At 32.8% G+C, this 19641-nt stretch overlaps 1 protein-coding gene across 3 annotated transcripts; it reads right to left on the reverse strand.

The window, feature by feature from the left end:
• Positions 1 to 545: 545 nt before the first annotated feature.
• On the reverse strand, positions 546 to 17273 carry Ndl (serine protease nudel). 3 transcript variants are annotated; one of them, XM_083044003.1, is made up of 25 exons: positions 17183 to 17273; positions 16681 to 16806; positions 16299 to 16451; positions 15113 to 16162; positions 14037 to 14630; positions 13642 to 13839; positions 10612 to 10775; positions 10369 to 10496; positions 9726 to 10205; positions 9271 to 9569; positions 5408 to 5552; positions 5198 to 5337; positions 4777 to 5046; positions 4427 to 4571; positions 4155 to 4324; positions 3977 to 4090; positions 3715 to 3901; positions 3183 to 3515; positions 2825 to 3013; positions 2592 to 2739; positions 2277 to 2439; positions 1981 to 2160; positions 1576 to 1813; positions 1305 to 1421; positions 546 to 1170 (listed from the first exon to the last, which is right to left on the reverse strand). In XM_083044003.1, coding segments are annotated over exons 1-25 (6030 nt in total). In that variant the 5' UTR covers positions 17184 to 17273; the 3' UTR covers positions 546 to 872. The 3 variants fall into 3 exon arrangements, with proteins under 3 accessions (XP_082900129.1, XP_082900128.1, XP_082900130.1); XM_083044002.1 differs by having other exon boundaries at positions 14037 to 14636; XM_083044004.1 differs by lacking the exon at positions 17183 to 17273 and having other exon boundaries at positions 14037 to 14636; positions 16681 to 16816.
• Between the last annotated feature and the right edge of the window lie 2368 nt (positions 17274 to 19641).

A 19641-nucleotide genomic window follows, 5' to 3' on the forward strand; every position in this document is an offset into this window, starting at 1 on the left:
AGAATTAAATGAATGACGTTGTTAATTAAGTTTTAATTCACTTGAAATGGGCATCATCGCACGAAGCAGGCATACAAAATTGCTAAAAGATTGACGAACGGTGGAATCTTCGAAAGGGGGACGAGGAAGAAGCAGATGGAATGTGTGTAGCGAATGGGGTCGCTGTTGAAGGCAAACGACTGCGTCCCCCGGCTTCTCCTGGCAAGCTTCCTTCGAATGCTACGAAACGACGAAAGACGATGCCCATTCACATTCCCGAAGTATAATTCACATTATCTTTCCACGTGACGCACGTATACGCGCTCGTATCTCGGTATTAGAAATTTCGATCACATCCGTTCGAGAATAGTAGTTTCACGATACAAATATCTGAGTGTTTTATGAAATAAAAAATCGAAAAGATGTGTACATTTCATATTTTTATATACAACATTTCTTATTTATTAATAAAGACATAATTTGTATATCTATGTGTGTATTTTAAGACTATTATTCCCTATTTTAGAGAAATAGAAAACATACAGCGATTATGATTTTTTTTATCATATTGGTAGATATAATTATTAAGATAGTTAAATTTATGGAAAATATCACATAGATTAATGTTAGATAAACATAAAAACATAAACATAATAAATTTATTTATTTAATTAAAAAGTTATTTCTAACACTGACTTCTTTACTTTATTTGTGATCCCATTACAACTAAATAAATTAACGATGTATGAAATTGAATTATGTTTCATGTTTCTTACATTAATTTTTAAGATGAAAAAATTACTCTCTATATACCCCTTAAGTCATCATGCTATAAACAGGATGAAGAGATGAAAATATTTTGATGAGATTACCTTACTTTTTTTTGCCTTTCATCAGTTACAAGTAACGAAGAGACGGTAGCAGGATTCCTCCGGTCGGATTAAAGTTATAAGCGGTTTATCGTCGCGCATTGTTATCCACGTGTTCGGATTTAATCGTATCATGTAGAAATCATCACGAGACGGAATAGCAAGCTCGCTCAAAGTTTGATTTTCAGAATCGATTCTTCCGTCTGCGTAGCCGAATTTTTGACATATGATCTTTGCTTCTTTCTGCGATGTTACTGGTAACGAAAAACATTGAGAATGCCATACACCATAGGATCGTTGTTTCACTTCTCCTGTGCCAGGTCTATAAAATTTATCATTTGCAAATATATATCGTTTGAAAAAAAAGTTTTTTTTACAAAAAATCATTATTATGCAATTTTTATGTATTTTTATTTCATATTACGAGTTTATAAAATTATAGATTTTGCATCTGACCTGTTATCTGTCGATTCTTCGATCTTTATGCATTCCTTTTCGTCTTCGCCATTTGGGCAATCTTCCTCACCATCGCACACAAAATCTTGCGCGATGCAAGTAACATTGTTGCTTTCTCTGTGTATATATAAAGTATTTATAATTTTTATAACATATATATTATTAATTATAATAATTTCTCTATTCATCATTTATTCTACGATATTTCTTAAAGTTTCAAAACTTTAAATGATATTTTATGGATAATATCAAGATGATTTAAATGTCTTACGCGTTGCACTTGAAGCTGGTTTGTGTGCATCGACACATTTCCGGCGACTCGTCGGTTTTATCGAGACAATGTCGCACACCATCGCACAGTCGTTCCGGTATTGTTAAGCTTAAATAATCCGCGCAAGTGCACTTTATGGGTTCGTCCGTTCCATCTAAGCAATCCACTTTAGCGTCACAAAATGCACTCTTCGAAATGCATTCGCCGCTCTTGCACTGCAACTCCGACTTTGCGCACTCTAAAAAAAATTAATAAAAAAGATTAAAAGAACATGGATTTACATAAAAGAGAAAATTAATTTGCAAAAAAAACCGATTAATTTAAATCTAACGAGTAGTCAACCAATGTTGGATTTTAAATTGATCCAATATTGTGTTATAAATTGATTTGATAAAATTAACTTACTTTTAGGCTCTTTACTACTGCTGTTCTGTTGCACTTTGCGCATGCACATTTCGTCTTTTTCATCCGCTCTATCTCGACAATCTGCTATATCGTCACATACCTGATTCCAAGGGATGCATTGTCCTATATTGCATCGAACGCCGTCGCACGTCGGTTCAAGTGTTGGTTCCGATTCCGTCTCTGCAGCCCAACGATGGAAAAATTAAATTATACAGAAACAAATAAATGTTAATCAAATAATTAGATTGCTGATATAAAAATATATTTTTGCTTAAAATAGCTGCACTATAATTTACCCAAAGCATGCGTGAGGAAAGCGTGGATGTAATCGATGCTCGTCAAGTTTCGCATGTTTCGGAAACTGCAAAAGTTGTCTTCGTGAAATACTGCCGCGGGATACCATCCTTTCTCGCTGCGGCAGAACACTGTTCCACTCCAATCCGACAAAGTTTCATTGTCCTAAAAATATAGAAAGGATGAAATTAAAATCTAATTTTAATCTACATGTTTTAGGAAATTAATAGAAATAAGACACACAATTAATAAATATGTGTAATAGTAGATACAATAATTATAATTTATTATTATAAATTTTATATATATATACTCACTGGACATTCGAAACCTGAAGCTTCAATGAAGCAGCGGTAACAATTGTCGCAATTTTCAAGGACCGGTCGTAAAAAGATTGATCTTGTCACGTGTTCCTTGTCTGTACCGATAGCAACGCAAGAATCGTCCTTCGCTGGCGGATAGATTCTGTAAAAATTCGACGAAGTATAAGTAAATATTATATTTATCATATTAAGAGACACAAATGTGTATGTGTGATTAAGGTACGCACTTCTTTTCTAGAAATAGTGGCTGTACATAACGTGTGAGATTCACTGCAGTTTTCAAATGGAGCAACGAGACCTCCGATGTTTTCACGTTCCTGATTTCGTCAACGACCGAGATTTGTTGATGAGGTCCATCGACGTAGAGATACGAGCGACTTTGTCCGAGCAGGGCCGTCGTATAATTCACCGATAATCTGTAATTTATTTTTCGTTACGTCTTTTCATTCATCAAAGGGGAATCCAATTTTTTAATTGAAAAGAATCGCGAGACACTAAATTTAGCATAATCTCCATTTAATGGACGTATCGAAAAAATATTTTTTAAGATAAAGAAAAATCTTGGAAAAGAGAAAATTCGTTTACTTGATATCTTCCGTGCAACTCGAGCTGGACAGAAGCCAGTCTGATTCAAGGAGTAAGGCCGAGCAACGATAATGGCCGTCGACGAAGATAGCAGCCAGCCACGGCCACAGGTAGTGATTTCCGGTTCTCGGATTGACGATCAGATGTGTTTCGGCACTGCTGCTCAAAACCGGTCTGCAGCGAATCCGTAGCGCCGTACAGGCCTCGTCTTCTTCGCTTGCCGCGACGTGCTCCGGTGAAGGTTCGTAACTTGTAATGTTATCCCACCTTCGCCAGAATCTTTTCTTCAGCAAGGTGTTGTTCGCGACGACTTTATCTATTGATTGCAGGTTCCTGCACGCGAAACAGAAATTTTTTTGAAATTGCAATTTTAATTATTTTTTAATTAATTAAATTCATTTTTCCATATTTTGAACAAAATATCGTCATAATATAATATTTGGAAAATTGCGTAAAAAGAAGAATGCTAATTTATTTGAATTATTAAAAATTAATAATTATATTAGAATTATTACAAATCTGAGAAACGTACGCGAATCCAAGATATTCGCACAAGTTCCGTCCGATTATCGACGTTATGGTATTATTAGCCAATATTTCTGCTTCAAGACATTGCACATGCCATTCTCCATTGTAATATGTACTGAGTAAACCCTCCCTGTTTAAAACTGGCTGATCATCGATGTGTACATTTATGTATTCTCCGTCAGTCAATACAACTGAAAAAAAATCGGCGATCAATGTGATTTAATTTAATTAGCTTTTAGATACGTATCATTTAAAATTTCACTTACGACAATCGAGTTCGTCCTCACTCAAAGGGCAATCAAACTCGCCGTCGCATTTCTTCGTTATCGGGATGCACCCTTCGCTTCTACTACAGTAAAATTCGTCGTTTCCGCATAAACCTGAAACGAGATTAATTATTCCGTCAAATAGAAAGCCGTGACAGGATCATGTTTGATCGCGTACCGCAATCTTTCTCGTCCGTTTCGTCGTCGCAATCGAGATATCCGTCGCAAATCGCCATTGGTTGCAGATTCGACAGGTAATCTCGGCACGTGCAATCCTTTTCATCGGTGGCGTCCTCGCAATCCACATGTCCGTCGCATTTCTTATCGATTGTTATGGTTTGAATCAATCTAAAAGGAGAGACGAGCATTGATTTCCTCATAAAAGGCTTCAATTTATATTATTGATAATTATATAACACGACAAATATTAGGATATTTCCCACAACTCGCCTTTTGCAGGTAAACGTTAAAACACTTGTTGTTTCGGGCGTAATTGCATAGATATTTGCAGTATTAGACTCTTCGTCAACATCCGTCTGCGTTTCGTAGAAGAAACGATGAGAAGTAACGATGGGAATTGCTTCTGTGCTCATTTCTGTGATAAAAATTTACGAAATATACAATAAATTAGTAAATATAAATATATGTATGTAAATAAATATAAATACGAATTTAAAAAAATATATATATGTGTGTGTGTATATCATTCTTTCAATTATATCTTAATATTATATTTTATTAAAAATGAGAAGCTTATCATCTATAATAAAATCATTAAAAAATTAATTTGCGTAACTTACGTATTTTCATATTATCGTCGGATGTTTCATCTGCTTGCGATTTCCCAATTTTGTTATCGGAATCCGATTGTTTGTACTTTGCATTATTCATATTCAAATTGGGAGACGATACTTCAAACGGATAACATTGGAGCTCATCTTCTCCGTTCAAGCAATCTATAACTTCGTTGCAACGTTCTTCCATCGGCAAACACTTTCCGTCGTCGCAGCTGAATGATGGACAATTGTACAATGGTCTTTTCTCATTATAAAAAGACTCCGTATGATTACCTGTAAAACAACATATTGTAAAATAAATATGTAAGAAAAAAAGCGCAATATTTTAGGCGTACAAAATCTACGATTAATCTCTTCAAATAACTTGCGAAATCGTGTGAGAATATTTCGTTTAATTATTTATAAAAAACTTTCGAAGACTTACTTAACGTATCAGACACCTGCTGAATCCAGTCCACGAAATAACTTATTTTCATATAAACACCGGGCTCGTTCGGACGTGCGCATCCATCACCGTGGCTGACTAAGCCCGCAATATACCATTGTGAATCATAATTTCGATTTCTATGGGAGAAATATTTTTATAACAATAGTGAAAGAAGAGATTTTCATTGCACCGCTCCTTCATTTTTACCTGCACATCAAAGGACCGCCACTGTCGCCCTGACAGGTGTCCTGGCCACCTTCGGGATATCCTGCGCAGATCGTAGCGTCGTTCTGATCGGACAAATGATTGCACTTTGGCAAAATCGGTACTTCCACTTCTCGCAAATAATCCGCTAAAATAAAATTTTATTTTCAAATAAAAAACAGCCAGATTTTTAAATGTCACTAAATTTTACAAAATATTTAAGAGAGATGTTACGATATATATTGAAATATATTGATCGAGTTAATAAATATATGCGGAACTTGCGTATCATTTTGTAAAAATTCATAAATTATTCTAGTTTTATTTTTAATCATAATTTTCATAATTTTTGATTGGCTGTCTCGAATGCTATTGTGCGTTATGTTCGTACCGTATACCATCGAGCGGCTGTCATAGCGAAGATTAACAGTTTTGACAGTTGTTTAAAATAAAATTAAATAAAATTAAATAGAATCTTTGAATCTTTAATCTTTATTATTACTCTGCCATGAGTATAAAATAATAAATGCGAGTTAAAAACAATAAAAAATAACATGCACTTTATATATCGTAATTTTATTATGCATAAAGTAAGAATGTAGATAGATTAAGTAGTACGAGTCAACAATTTCTCATTACGGTTAGCCTTTTCGTCGCGCAATCACTTAATCATTAACATAAAATCATAAATAATGCGAGTTAAAAACAATAAAAAATTATACGCACTTTATATATCATAATTTTATTATGCGCAAAGTAAGAATATAGATAGATTAAGTAGTACGAGTCAACAATTTGTTGACTCGTACTACTTAATCTATCTATATTCTTACTTTGCGCATAATAAAATTATGATATATAAAGTGCGTATAATTTTTTATTGTTTTTGATTCGTATTAAGTATTTTATATTAATAGCTGAGTGATTGCGCGACGAAAAAGCAAAACGTAGTGAGAAATTGTTGACTCGTACTACTTAATCTATCTAAATTCTTACTTTGCGCATAATAAAATTACGATATATAAAGTGCGTGTTATTTTTTATTGTTTTTAACTCGCATTTATGATTTTTTGTTAATGATTAAATAATTGCGCGACGAAAAGGCTAAACGTAGTGCGAAATTGTTGACGCGTACTACTTTATCTATATTCTTACTTTGCGCATAATAAAATTATGATATATAAAGTGCATATAATTGTTCATTGTTTTTGATTCGTATTCTTTTTAGTAGTACGTTTTATAAATATTTTATACCAAACAGATTCAAACGTACAAATTTTTTCGTTTAATACACATAGTTTAATTCTTCGTTATATAGGGATCGCGTTAATAAAGTATCGATATTTAATATATTGAAGAGAGCCAAGAATTAATTAATTGTTTTTTTTAAAGTACATTATATGCAGATTATTTCTGTACCAAATAAATTCGAGCCTACAAATTTTTTCATTTAATACACATAATATGAATCTGAGTTTTAATGGGTTTGCTGCTATAAAGTATCGATTTTTAATATTTTAAAAAGAGCCAAAAATTAATCTTTTATATATTTCAACAGTACATTGCCTGCACATTATGATGGTACCATCAGCATACCAGCCTACAAACTTTTTGATCTATTATACTTAAAATAAATCCGCGCCGTATGGGATCCGCGGTTTAAACATTTTAATTTTCAATATTTTAAAACGAGCCAAAAATTAATCTTCTATATATTTCAACAGTACATTATATGCACATTACAATGGTACCATCAGCATACCAGCCTACAAACTTTTTGGTATAATACACGTAATATAATTGTGCGCCGTATGGGGTCAACGGCTTAAAAATTTAAATTTTCAATATTTTAAAACGAGCCAAAAATTAATCATTCATATATTTTAACACTACATTATATGCACATTATGATGGTACTATTAGCATACCAGCGTACAAACTTTTTGATCTATTAAACGTAAAATAAATCCGCGCCGTATGGGGTCCGCGGTTTAAACATTTTAATTTTCAATATTTTAAAACGAGCCAAAAATTAATCTTGTATATATTTCAACAGTACATTATATGCACATTACGATGGTACCATCAGCATACCAGCGTACAAACTTTTTGATCTATTATACGTAAAATAAATCCGCGCCGTATGGGGTCCGCGATTTAAACATTTTAATTTTCAATATTTTAAAACGAGCCAAAAATTAATCTTGTATATATTTCAACACTACATTATATGCACATTATGATGGTACCATCAGCATACCAGCGTACAAACTTTTTGATCTATTATACATAAAATAAAGCCGCGCCGTATGGGGTCCGCGGTTTAAACATTTTAAATTTCAATATTTTAAAACGAGCCAAAAATTAATCTTCTATATATTTCAACAGTACATTATATGCACATTATGATGGTACCATCAGCATACCAGCCTACAAACATTTTGGTATAATACACGTAATATAATTGTGCGCAGTATGGGGTCAACGGCTTAAAAATTAAAATTTTCAATATTTTAAATCGAGCCAAAAATTAATCTTTTATATATTTCAACAGTACATTATATGCACATTATGATGGTACTATTAGCATACCAGCGTACAAACTTTTTGATCTATTATACGTAAAATAAATCCGCGCCGTATGGGGTCCGCGGTTTAAACATTTTAATTTTCAATATTTTAAAACGAGCCAAAAATTAATCTTGTATATATTTCAACAGTACATTATATGCACATTACGATGGTACCATCAGCATAACAGCGTACAAACTTTTTGATCTATTATACGTAAAATAAATCCGCGCCGTATGGGATCCGCGGCTTAAAAATTTTAATTTTCAATAGTTTAAAACGCGCCAAAAATTAATCTCTTATATATTTTAACAGTACATTGTTTGCACATAATGATGGTACCATCAGCATACCAGCCTACAAACTGTTTGGTATAAAATACGAAATATAATTGTTCGCCGTATGGGGTCAGCGGCTTTGCGGATCAGCATTGCGGAAAAGAGGCAATAATACACTTCAAAACTTTCGAGATGACTTTGATACATTCGAGTGGACTGCGACATATTCGAGAATCGACTCAACATGCTTTTTTTAAAGAAAGGAATAGCGCGCGCCCGGCGCGCGCTTTTATTATTTAGTAAACTAAAAAAACAGCTTTAAAACAAATTGAGAGACAGATTCAACGCAGATATTCCTTAAATATAATGTTTCTACAAGCAAATTGACAATCTAACAAGCATGGAAATATTCGAAATATAACATTGTTTAAACAAGCAAAGATATTTCGCGATTTTTATTGGTGTAGCGTTTTTATTATCTGAATAAAATAATTTGCGTCAATCGATAGCCAATAATCGTAATCATTCAATTTTTATAATACAATAGAAAATCATTGCAGGACAGATTAATCATAATCCGCGTGACACATCTCACGATATGTATTATAACATATTATTTCCAACATATTATTTTTTAATTTTTTTAATCATATTAGTATTTGGCATTTTAATTATCAAGTTAATACCTTATTAATATTTGTTAACAAAAATCAACTGATTAAAGCATTAATTTGTTAACTAAATTTTGAAATAATAATGTCATGTAAAAACTAAAATAATATGTTTTAAATAATATGTAATAATACTTTAAAGTTGATGAGTTATCAGCTGATTTCTGTCAAAAAATGTTAATCGAGGATAAAATACGATAACATATTACTATTTTAATTTTTAAAACATATTATTTTAAAGTTTAATTAGCAAATTAACGCTTTAATCAGCTGATCTCTGTCAAAAAATATTAAGGATCGCGTAAGGTGCGCTCGTGTTGTTCTAGTATAAATAAAATTTACTTACAATTTGGTCCATCTTCTCTTAAGGCTCCCCATCCAATAGCAATGCACATAGATTGTGGTAATGGGCTCATTTTCCATTCAGGGCCCATGGTGCTTAGTGACGGTAAGCAAACCTGGCGGACCCATCGATTGAAAAGGAAGGGTTTATCCAGCATAATAATCGATAGATCGTTCTGCATATTTTTATTTTCATAGTCAGGATGAAGAATCACTAGTTTTGCTTTCCTCGACTGAGCCGTTGGTGAAAATGAAGACCGCCTGAGCGTGCCGGCTTGTACTTCGTAGTAGTATTTCTCGTATCTAAAATTTTTTTTATGAAGAAATATCGAAATATTGAAAATATATTTAAAAAAATATTTATATATTATTTATATATATTTGAAAAAAATCTCATCGCTTCCACTGCTCATTTATTATAAAGTTACAAGTTGGAAACACTTGAAAAACACTTCTTACCCATCCATGCAATGACTCGCGGTGAGTACGTAGATTTCGCTGAGAATAACGCCGCCGCAGTGGAAACGACCGTTTTTATAAATGGCAACCAGGAAGGGCCAAGCTCTGAGCTGACTCGCTCGACCGCCTACTACTCGCGATTGCGCTCCGACGAGGGTGTCGTTTTGATCTCGCTCTTTCTTCTCGAACGCCGAACGATTCGAGTTCAATAATCCCAATGTTTCCTGATAAAGTTTATCGAGCTTAAGCGAGACGTGTTGTTCCTTCGCCTGTTTCTTCGATACATAATCGTTCTTCATGATATCGGCAGCACGGAAGGAATCGTAATGATTTCTTATGCCGCACGGTAACGGTGGACACTTGACGTATATTGCTACACCCGAACACGACGTTAATTTTATCTGTCCGTTGATTTCTTTCACGTAAGGATCTTGGAAGGTATTTTCAGGCACACGTACGATTTGTATATCCGGCATCGTTCTATAAAAATATATCAGTATAATAAGAATTTGTCAATTGTCAACTAAAAAACTTAAATCAGATTATTGTCAGCATATTTTTTCATCTTAATTTCAAATATAATATGCCTGATGTACTACATATGCTGTATCAGACATTGTATAACAATTGATATATGACGTACGTTAGCGGTTGATCCATTTCCGATAGGCAAGCATTAACTGCCCAAGAAGCTGTGACCGAACAAACGGGATACCATTGTCCTTGTATGTTTTTATGTAAATATCCTTGGGTATAACCAACTGTAGATATCTAAAGAAAAACATATAATATAATTAATAAGTAATAATAAAAGTAATAATAAACCAAAGAGATTAATTTTATATAATTTAAATGATTTTAAAATGTGAACACATTTTGTCCGTACATCTTTTGGACTTATGTACGATTCCGAAAGTATAGTGCAGTCTAACTCGTCCTTTCCGTTGGAACATTGTTTAATACCATCGCAACGCTGCGAAAGTGGCACACAATTATGTCGCAGCGGCTCATTCGTGTTATAATTACAACTGAAAGAATCTGCCGGGCAATCTGAAAATTAAATGATTTTAATATAATATACAGGATAGTTCTCGGTCATCACGATTTTTAAGGCACTTAGGAAAATTTGACAAATAAAAGTCATAAGCGGAAATTTAGCAATTTCTAAACAAATTGCAATAATAAAAATTGACCGAACATTTTTTGTTTGATAAAAAAGCAAGGTTATTTGATTTTTTTTAATTGAATCACCGTGTTTCTTTTAAATAGTAATATAGAGGACACCGAAACAAATTAGTATACACAATGTCGTTTTAAATTACATTACAACTCAATAAACCATTTTAAATTTGTTACAGCGTAATTTTTCGCCATCGAGGAATTTTACTAGAAACGTAAATAATAAACAGACTCGACAACGTGACTTTATGTTGTCCATAATACGTAGTTTATCTATTAATCTGATTAGTAAACTTATTATCATGTGTTTAAGTGATATAATAAATTGTTATTGTAATTAAACAAAGCTATACTAATAGCTGAGTGATTGCGCGACGAAAAGGCTAATCGTAGTGAGAAATTGTTGACTCGTACTACTTAATCTATCTACATTCTTACTTTGCGCATAATAAAATTATGATATATAAAGTGCGTGTTATTTACTATTGTTTTTAACTCGCATTTATGATTTTATGTTAATGATTAAATGATTACGCGACGAAAAGGCTAAACGTAGTGCAAAATTGTTGACTCGTACTACTTAATCTATTTAAATTCTTACTTTGCGCATAATAAATTTACGATATATAAAGTGCGTATAATTTGTTATTGTTTTTGATTGGCATTAATGATTTTATTTTATTAATTAAGTGATTGCGCGACGAAAAGGCTAATCGTAGTGAGAAATTGTTGACTCGTACTACTTAATCTATCTACATTCTTACTTTGCGCATAATAAAATTATGATATATAAAGTGCGTATAATTTTTTATTGTTTTTAACTCGCATTTATGATTTTATGTTAATGATTAAATGATTACGCGACGAAAAGGCTAAACGTAGTGCAAAATTGTTGACTCGTACTACTTAATCTATCTACATTCTTACTTTGCGCATAATAAAATTATGATATATAAAGTGCGTGTTATTTACTATTGTTTTTAACTCGCATTTATGATTTTATGTTAATGATTAAATGATTACGCGACGAAAAGGCTAAACGTAGTGCAAAATTGTTGACTCGTACTACTTAATCTATTTAAATTCTTACTTTGCGCATAATAAATTTACGATATATAAAGTGCGTATAATTTGTTATTGTTTTTGATTGGCATTAATGATTTTATTTTATTAATTAAGTGATTGCGCGACGAAAAGGCTAACCGTAGTGAGAAATTGTTGACTCGTACTACTTAATCTATCTACATTCTTACTTTGCGCATAATAAAATTATGATATATAAAGTGCGTGTTATTTTTTTATTATTTTTGACTTGTATTTATTAATTTATGCTCATGGCAGAGTAATTGCGCGACAAAAAGGCTGAATCCTTTTCTTTTCTAAAAAAGATATGTAAAATCGATACTCGCATATATCAAAGTTTATTGTTGTCGCTTTTCTGCGATGCTCATTGGCTGTCAAGATTCGCGTTGTGTGTTATATTCGTAGCATCGAGAGGCTGCCATCGCGAGGATTAGCAGTTTGACAGTTTATTCAAAATAAAATAAAATAAAATAATAATATTAGTTTTAAATAATATGTTTTAATTTCTATCAAAAAATATTAATCGAGAATAAGATATTATAACTTATTATTTACAACATAGTACTATTTTAATTTTTTAACATATTATTTTAAAATTTAATTAGCAAATTAACGCTTTAATCAGCTGATTTCTATGAAAAAATATTAATCGAGTTTAAACAAATTTTATATTTTTAAAAAAATATTTTTTTTAACATAAAACGAAGAATGGCGCGCGCGTAGCGCGCGCTTGTGTTGTTCTAGTATAAGAAATAATATGTTTTAAGAAAGTTTAAAATCTTTAATCTGTAATCTTTGCGACAAAATTTAAAATAGAATTTTGCTTTATAATTTTATAAGTTGTGTAATATAGAAAACATTTGAAAAAATACAATACTTATGATTTTGTCGTATATAAAATTATAAATAAAATTTTTTTTATTTTTGCCGCAAATTTATAGATCGCCTAAAGCGAAATTTATAGTAACATGCGTTTCGTAAGAAACGCTTCTGCATGGAGGAAAATTTCGTGGGTAAAGTAGCTTATATAAACGTTGCTAGTGTTTAGCGTCATCTGGTGAACATCCAGTGATATTGAGAAAAGAATGTTGCATTTATAATTTTCTTATTATTATTTTAATAATAAACTTATTAAATATTATATTATTTTTATCAAATAATAAATAATTAATTTTAATTCTGATGAAAGAACCATAAGAAAAGAAATGTGTAACTCAGTTGATCGTTTAGGTTTCTGTTATATCGTATATATTGTTTTAATTTTCTCTTGTTAAAGTTTATGTAACGTTATATAATGTTTTAATTAGATAAATCATTATTTTAAATAAATTATTTGAAAATCATGTAAATACTCGAGAAATATAATGTGACCAGATATAAATATATTATATAGTGAAATAATATAAATAGTAAATATATGAAAAGATCTGATAACATATGTAATTTTATATAATCATATATTATTTATAACTGATATTATATGATTATATGATTACAGTTAATATCTAATCTAAGATCTAATAATATTAGATCATATCACGTCAAATTTAATTTAATATATACGTGGTTAATATGGCCAATTATATATGATCATATATAAGTTAATTTTTTCTCGAGACACAAAAAAAGATTCAATGAATTATTCGTAATTTACCGAAACAGCCGAGCTCGTCTTCTCCGTGTGGACAATCAAAATAACCATCACAAATTTGATTTCGTAATACTCGATCCTTGCAGAGGCAGTTCGTCTCATCGCTGACATCAAAGCAATTAGCATGGCCATCGCACCTATTCGTCTCCGGAATGCAAAATAGATTATCGCATTGATAATAATTTCTGGGACATTCGTACGCTGAAAACAATAATCATATTGTTAAAAGTAATATTCTAATTTGCTTTTATTTTCTTTGAAAATTTCAACTCAATTTAAACTAAAAATTTTCTTAGAAAACAAATGTCGTTAACGATCAGAAAAAAAATTAAGTAAAGAAGCTATAAGTCAGACACTTTGAAATAACTTTTACGGAAAATCTGCGACATTTCGTTTACTTGAATAATCCCATCCGGCAGATCCAGCCTTCGGAAAAATCCTCTCTGGCGGAGAATCCTTTATTTTGTTAGCAGAGAAGCGACCAGATTGCAACGTGTCAGGAATCGACGGAAAGTGAAGAGTCGGCAATGACATGTAGCCGCAAAAGTACGGCTTCCTTGTCATCGGTTGCTGATTGAGCGTGATCGGCGATACGTTCGATGGGACAAATCCCGTAAGACCGGTATTTTGTTCCGCCGATTGAGTTTGTGCCTGATTCCCGGCATATCCGAAACCCGGTATAAATTGCATCGTACTCGCCTGTAATTGCATATAATTCGACGACGGGGAACCTTGATAAGGCGACTTTTGGAACGGAAACTCACGATTTTGCGGAACGGAAGGATCGGACGAATTAAAGGGAAACCCTGTTTCTGGAGATTGGCTAATTGAATAATCAAAGATGCAGACCGGATGTAACATCGTGGGTAACATCTGCAATTGCTGGAAGGGTTTCGTGCTCTCCGTAGTTGCCTGAATAGGTTCGCTGCTGTTCTCCACCTGAGAATCGTCCGATGTGAGCTTACTGAGAACACTAGGATCTCCTGACGATCCTGAAACTGTTGTATATCCTTTAAAAATTGTAGCCATTACATTTTGAAAAAAATTATAAAAAAGAGTTATAGCGGTTTAGAGAAAATTCATATTTTTATTTTGATACTATATGAGTGAGAAAAGTTAAACAAACTTCGAACTGCTTTCATTTAAAGTCACGTCAAACTTCTTACAATATAAACGAATTTCCCGAGACTTTATTCGGTTCACAAAACTTCACGATATTACGCAATTCATAATAAATTTTACTACATGCTTTCGCATTATAAAATATTTTCACGAGACTTTAAAGAGAATATTTCGATTTGAGTGACGGAACGCGAAAGAAATCGCTGGAAAAATAAGAAGAAAATATTGTTTACTTACAATTAGAGAAGCGCATTGATAGGGCGAAAGTAATATAATTAGCTTTGGTGTTCATTTGCTTCAATCTCGACGTTTAATTATTATTTATTTTACTGTCTCTTTTGCAGCAACGTACCGTGTATCGTTGTAGTCGATTGATTTTCCGGGTGTCCCTCCAATGAAGGTTGCACCGAAGGATGCGCTGTGCTGTCATCACGATTGTCAATTCCGGTCACGTCGTATCCTGCTAGCATACTCGTCACGTTTTCAGCAATCGCGATCTGTTTTGTGAGATTGATGGAATACTGCGCATTCGCCTCGGTTGAATGATCCATGTCTCCTTTGGATATTGCGTCGTCTTTCGTAACAATATATTGCGTCGTGCTACTCGATTCTGTCGTATTAAACTGCAGCGTTACCATTTCACTCGTGATACCTTTACTGTCAATTTGTTGATCAATATTTGGTACAGCGGAAAAACTGTTTTCATCGATTCTCATCGTACGCGAATCGATTGTAGTTGGATTATCTACCTGTTGACTGTCGTTATAATTTGTACGATCAGCTGATATAGCGGTGGTTTGCGATATATCGTTCTTCAACGATTGAGTCATAGAATCCTGCGATACGTCGTTTGTAAGCGAATCCATCACCATCACTTGACCTTTCGCTGCTTCCGTCCGATTAATTTCCGTCCGTTTAGCCTCTTCCAGCAATTTGATGGCGGAGATGTCGAAATCGCTCGAGCGATTTTGCTCGACGTAATCATGAGATAAATATTCATCTTGCGTTCGCGGCGTTGAATCCTCATCGAGTTTTTTCACCGATTGCAAATTCTTGCACCGCAGACAGTTTAAAATGTCTGGTACGGACACGGGATTTCCGTCTCTCAGCGCGTTATTCCTGAGAGTCGCGAGATAGCTTTCCATCGTTTGCACCAGCTTCCCGCAACGCTCCGCGCTCATCTCGCAGTCCCTCCTCGCGCGTGATATCTCTCGTTTCAAACGCATGTTCCCGCCATTCATCGTCGGAAACGCGTCGCGTTCTGCAGCTCGCGTTATCTCGTTCGCGAGCTTTGTCTGGTCGCTGAAAGATGAGTCTCCATAGATCACTCTTTTCGTCGATTCTTCGTCAAAGCTCTGCCAGATGACCCGTTCTATACGTGATTGCGACGGCTGAATGCGAACTGAAATGCGAAATGAGCAAAAGAGATAACGTCTTCTGAAAATCGACGTTTTTGCGAAGACATCGATTTCTCGGCGAGATCTCGGCGAGAATAAAATGTACATTCAGCTCTCCTCACATATGTGATAGTTACTAACCTGTATTATCCTCGACTATTACAAGAAAAAGAAATGCGAGCCTCAACAAAATTAAAATTAGCAGGATAGAGAATGCTACGGTAAAAGCAATACATTTCTTTCCACAAGTACTGCGTTCGTTCGACTTTATCTTACGCCTGTCTTGTATTTCGCCTGAAATCACAATCAATATTAATCTCGAAATATCGTAGAGATATAATATATCGTATAAAATATTATCATTATCGAAGAAGAAATTTGTAATATAAGCTTAATGTAATAATATACTTCTATCTCATTTTTCTTTTATATTAGATATTCTTACATATTCTTTAAATTTTCAGCAAAGATAAATTAGATTTCTGTGTTTTTCAGATATTACTTGTAGAGTGACAAAATTTACCTTTGTTTCTAGACTCTATCACCACAGTGCAACATGGTGAACGGATTGGAACATCAACCATCTGATATTTAGGCGAGAGTTGATCTTTATCGACGAGCATTTCATTCGATTTATTCGCGAAACGCACTAATTGTTAAAAAATAATTAAGATTCAGATTAATCACGTATTCTTTCGGTATTAATTAAATTCCATTAAATCTCTATTATATACGATGCAAAAATAAATATGTTTCAATTACTTAGACCCTGCGCACAATAGAGAAAATATTAGGAATAAATATTAAATATTAGGAATAAGAATTATTTTAAAACAATAAAATCAAAAAGACTCTAATATAAAAATATAAATTTGGATATAAAGGACTAATAAGGGCTAATAAGCTAATAAGCTAATAAGCCTTTTATACTTGAATTTGTATATCAGAGTTTTTCGATTTTATTATTTTAAAATAATTCTTATTCCTAATATTTAATATTTTCTCTATTGTGCGCAGGGCCTTACTTTCGCGAGTTCTTTTAAACTATTTCTTGAAATTATATTTTCTCGCAAGAAATTTTTTTTATAGCTTGTCGATCCTCACACTAGATCATACCGACGACGACTAACCCAGGACTTGATAGGCAGAATCGTTCCTCGTCAATGGTGCGTCAGCGAAAAATTGCTGACAGCTTATTTCGTCTCCTGTTGCACTCGTGTGAATGAACCCTATTACACGCATTTCGACAAGTGTCGTCGATGTCGGTTGAAAAGCTTGAAATAAAACTGTAAATGAAATTCTAAGGCTTTTAAAAAAAACCAAGGTAAAAAATGCAAATTACAAAAACAAGCTTAATGCACAAAAATTAATTAGCTTCTCATTAAACAGATTCGAGAATTTAAATTCCCTCGTCTCGTGGTCTTTTCTTACGTTCAAGAGAAAAGTGCAAACAATGCTCGTGATTAATGCATCTCATTTTTAAATTAAATGGAATGAAATTTTTTTCTCTCAAGCTCTCAACCTCAATGAGAAACTATTACTCTTCATTATATAGAAAAAGTTTCACATCTTGCAAAGTTACTTCTGTGTTAGAAAGGAAGAAACAGATAGAAAATCGTATAATCAATTTGTATGTTTGCTTAATTGTATGATAAATTTATGCGCGTTTTCATTTTCATAAAATTAATTTGAATACAACACTTATGGGAAAAACTCGTTTTTGAATATTAATGCGCTCTTACTGTCAAACGCAAACAAAGTAAGACTCGCTTATATATAAAAGTGCGAAATAAATTATACAAATATAATATTCGAGAAATAGATATCGCAATGAAAGGAATAGATTATAGTGGATTTTCTCGTGTAAGGAAAGCTATATGCACAAAAGATGAGGTACCACTTCTGAAAGCTGGAAAATGCTATCGGAGCAAATCAAACAAAAAACGATTGGTCCGAACTAATACGAAGCAATTATATGTTTTGCTAAAGTATTAATGAGATAAGTTTCTATCGATATATGTGTGTGTGTATATATATACATATATATAGGTCATGCTTTTCTATATTACGCTACAAATTGACTGCGAATCGCTGCAAAGTGGCGCAAGTGACAACACATGGTCTTACTAATAAATCTCCCGCATTTAGAGGTTTCGAAATTCCGTAACCGAAGAAGCAATGCTTCTTTGCTTCTTATAATTTTTATTTTTAAATAAAGTATTCGTATAATATTGCTCATATAAAATTTGAAATGTTTCGGAATTATTTTGCGACGATAGCAATAAATTTTAGTTCGTAATAATAAAAAAAATGTTTCTAGAGCGTGGAAGAAGACAGATGTAATGACTAGCTGAAAACTGAAACGCGATGATATGATACGCGAAATATAATCGATGAAAATAACATTATTAATCGATTTATGCAGAAATAATAGAATTGTGTTTTTGATGTAACGCAATATTTCGCAATGTGCTAATCTGTCATATGTTCGAACATTGGAACCTTAAAGTGATGCTACAGCAAAGAGAGGAAACGCGATACTTCCTGAAACTTGTAAGGCCAAAAGTAACGAGTCATTGCATACAAAATGTTTAATTTCGAAAAGCTCTTTTCAATTTTACAGAGAACGCTGTTTATAAAGTATACATAGTTTTTAAAATTGTTTTCATTTTTAAACTTTTACATTTAATCTCGAAATGAGATTATGAAAATGGCTTGTCATTCTAAGAGAATGCTGCCCTTTCAATTATATACTTCTTTCTCTTCTCAGAAATAAAAAAAACGAGTTCATATATATATATATACATATATATCTCGCATTCCGTGGCACAATTTAATTTTTAAAATCGACTAGAACACTACAAAGCGCGCGCTTCGCGCGCGCCATTTATTTCCTTCAACTATATACAATATAAGCTGCGGTCGAGAATGTGCAACTAATATGGAACAAAGATAGAATGATGTTTCGAATTATTCGTAGCGCATTCTCGATCCACAGCTTGTACGTTAATTACATATTATACAACAATTATAATATTTATCTTTTCATCTTTTGGTACCATGCAGACACCAGCGTACAAATTTTTTAATATGATAAACATAAAATAAGGATGCGTCGCACAGGGTCAGCGGTAAAAAGTATCGATTTCCAATATTTTAAGACGAGCCAAAAATTCATCGATTATACATTTTAATAGTACATTGATTACAGAATCATTTGGTACCAAACAGACACCAGCGTACAAATTTTTTAACTTGATAATAATAAAATAAGGTTGCGTCGCATAGGGTCAGCGGTAAAAAAGTATCGATTTATAATATTTTAAGACGAGCCAAAAATTCATCGATTATACATTTTAATAGTACATAGATTACAGAATCTTTTGGTTCCAAGCAGACAACAGCGTACAAACTTTTTCATTTGCTATACATAAATTAAGGATGCGTCGCATAGGGTCAGCGGTAAAAAAGTATCGATTTCTAA

Source organism: Prenolepis imparis, unplaced genomic scaffold (assembly GCF_030444845.1).
Source record: "Prenolepis imparis isolate NDT839.2.m4 unplaced genomic scaffold, iyPreImpa1.0 SCAF_8, whole genome shotgun sequence".
NCBI lineage: Eukaryota > Metazoa > Arthropoda > Insecta > Hymenoptera > Formicidae > Prenolepis > Prenolepis imparis.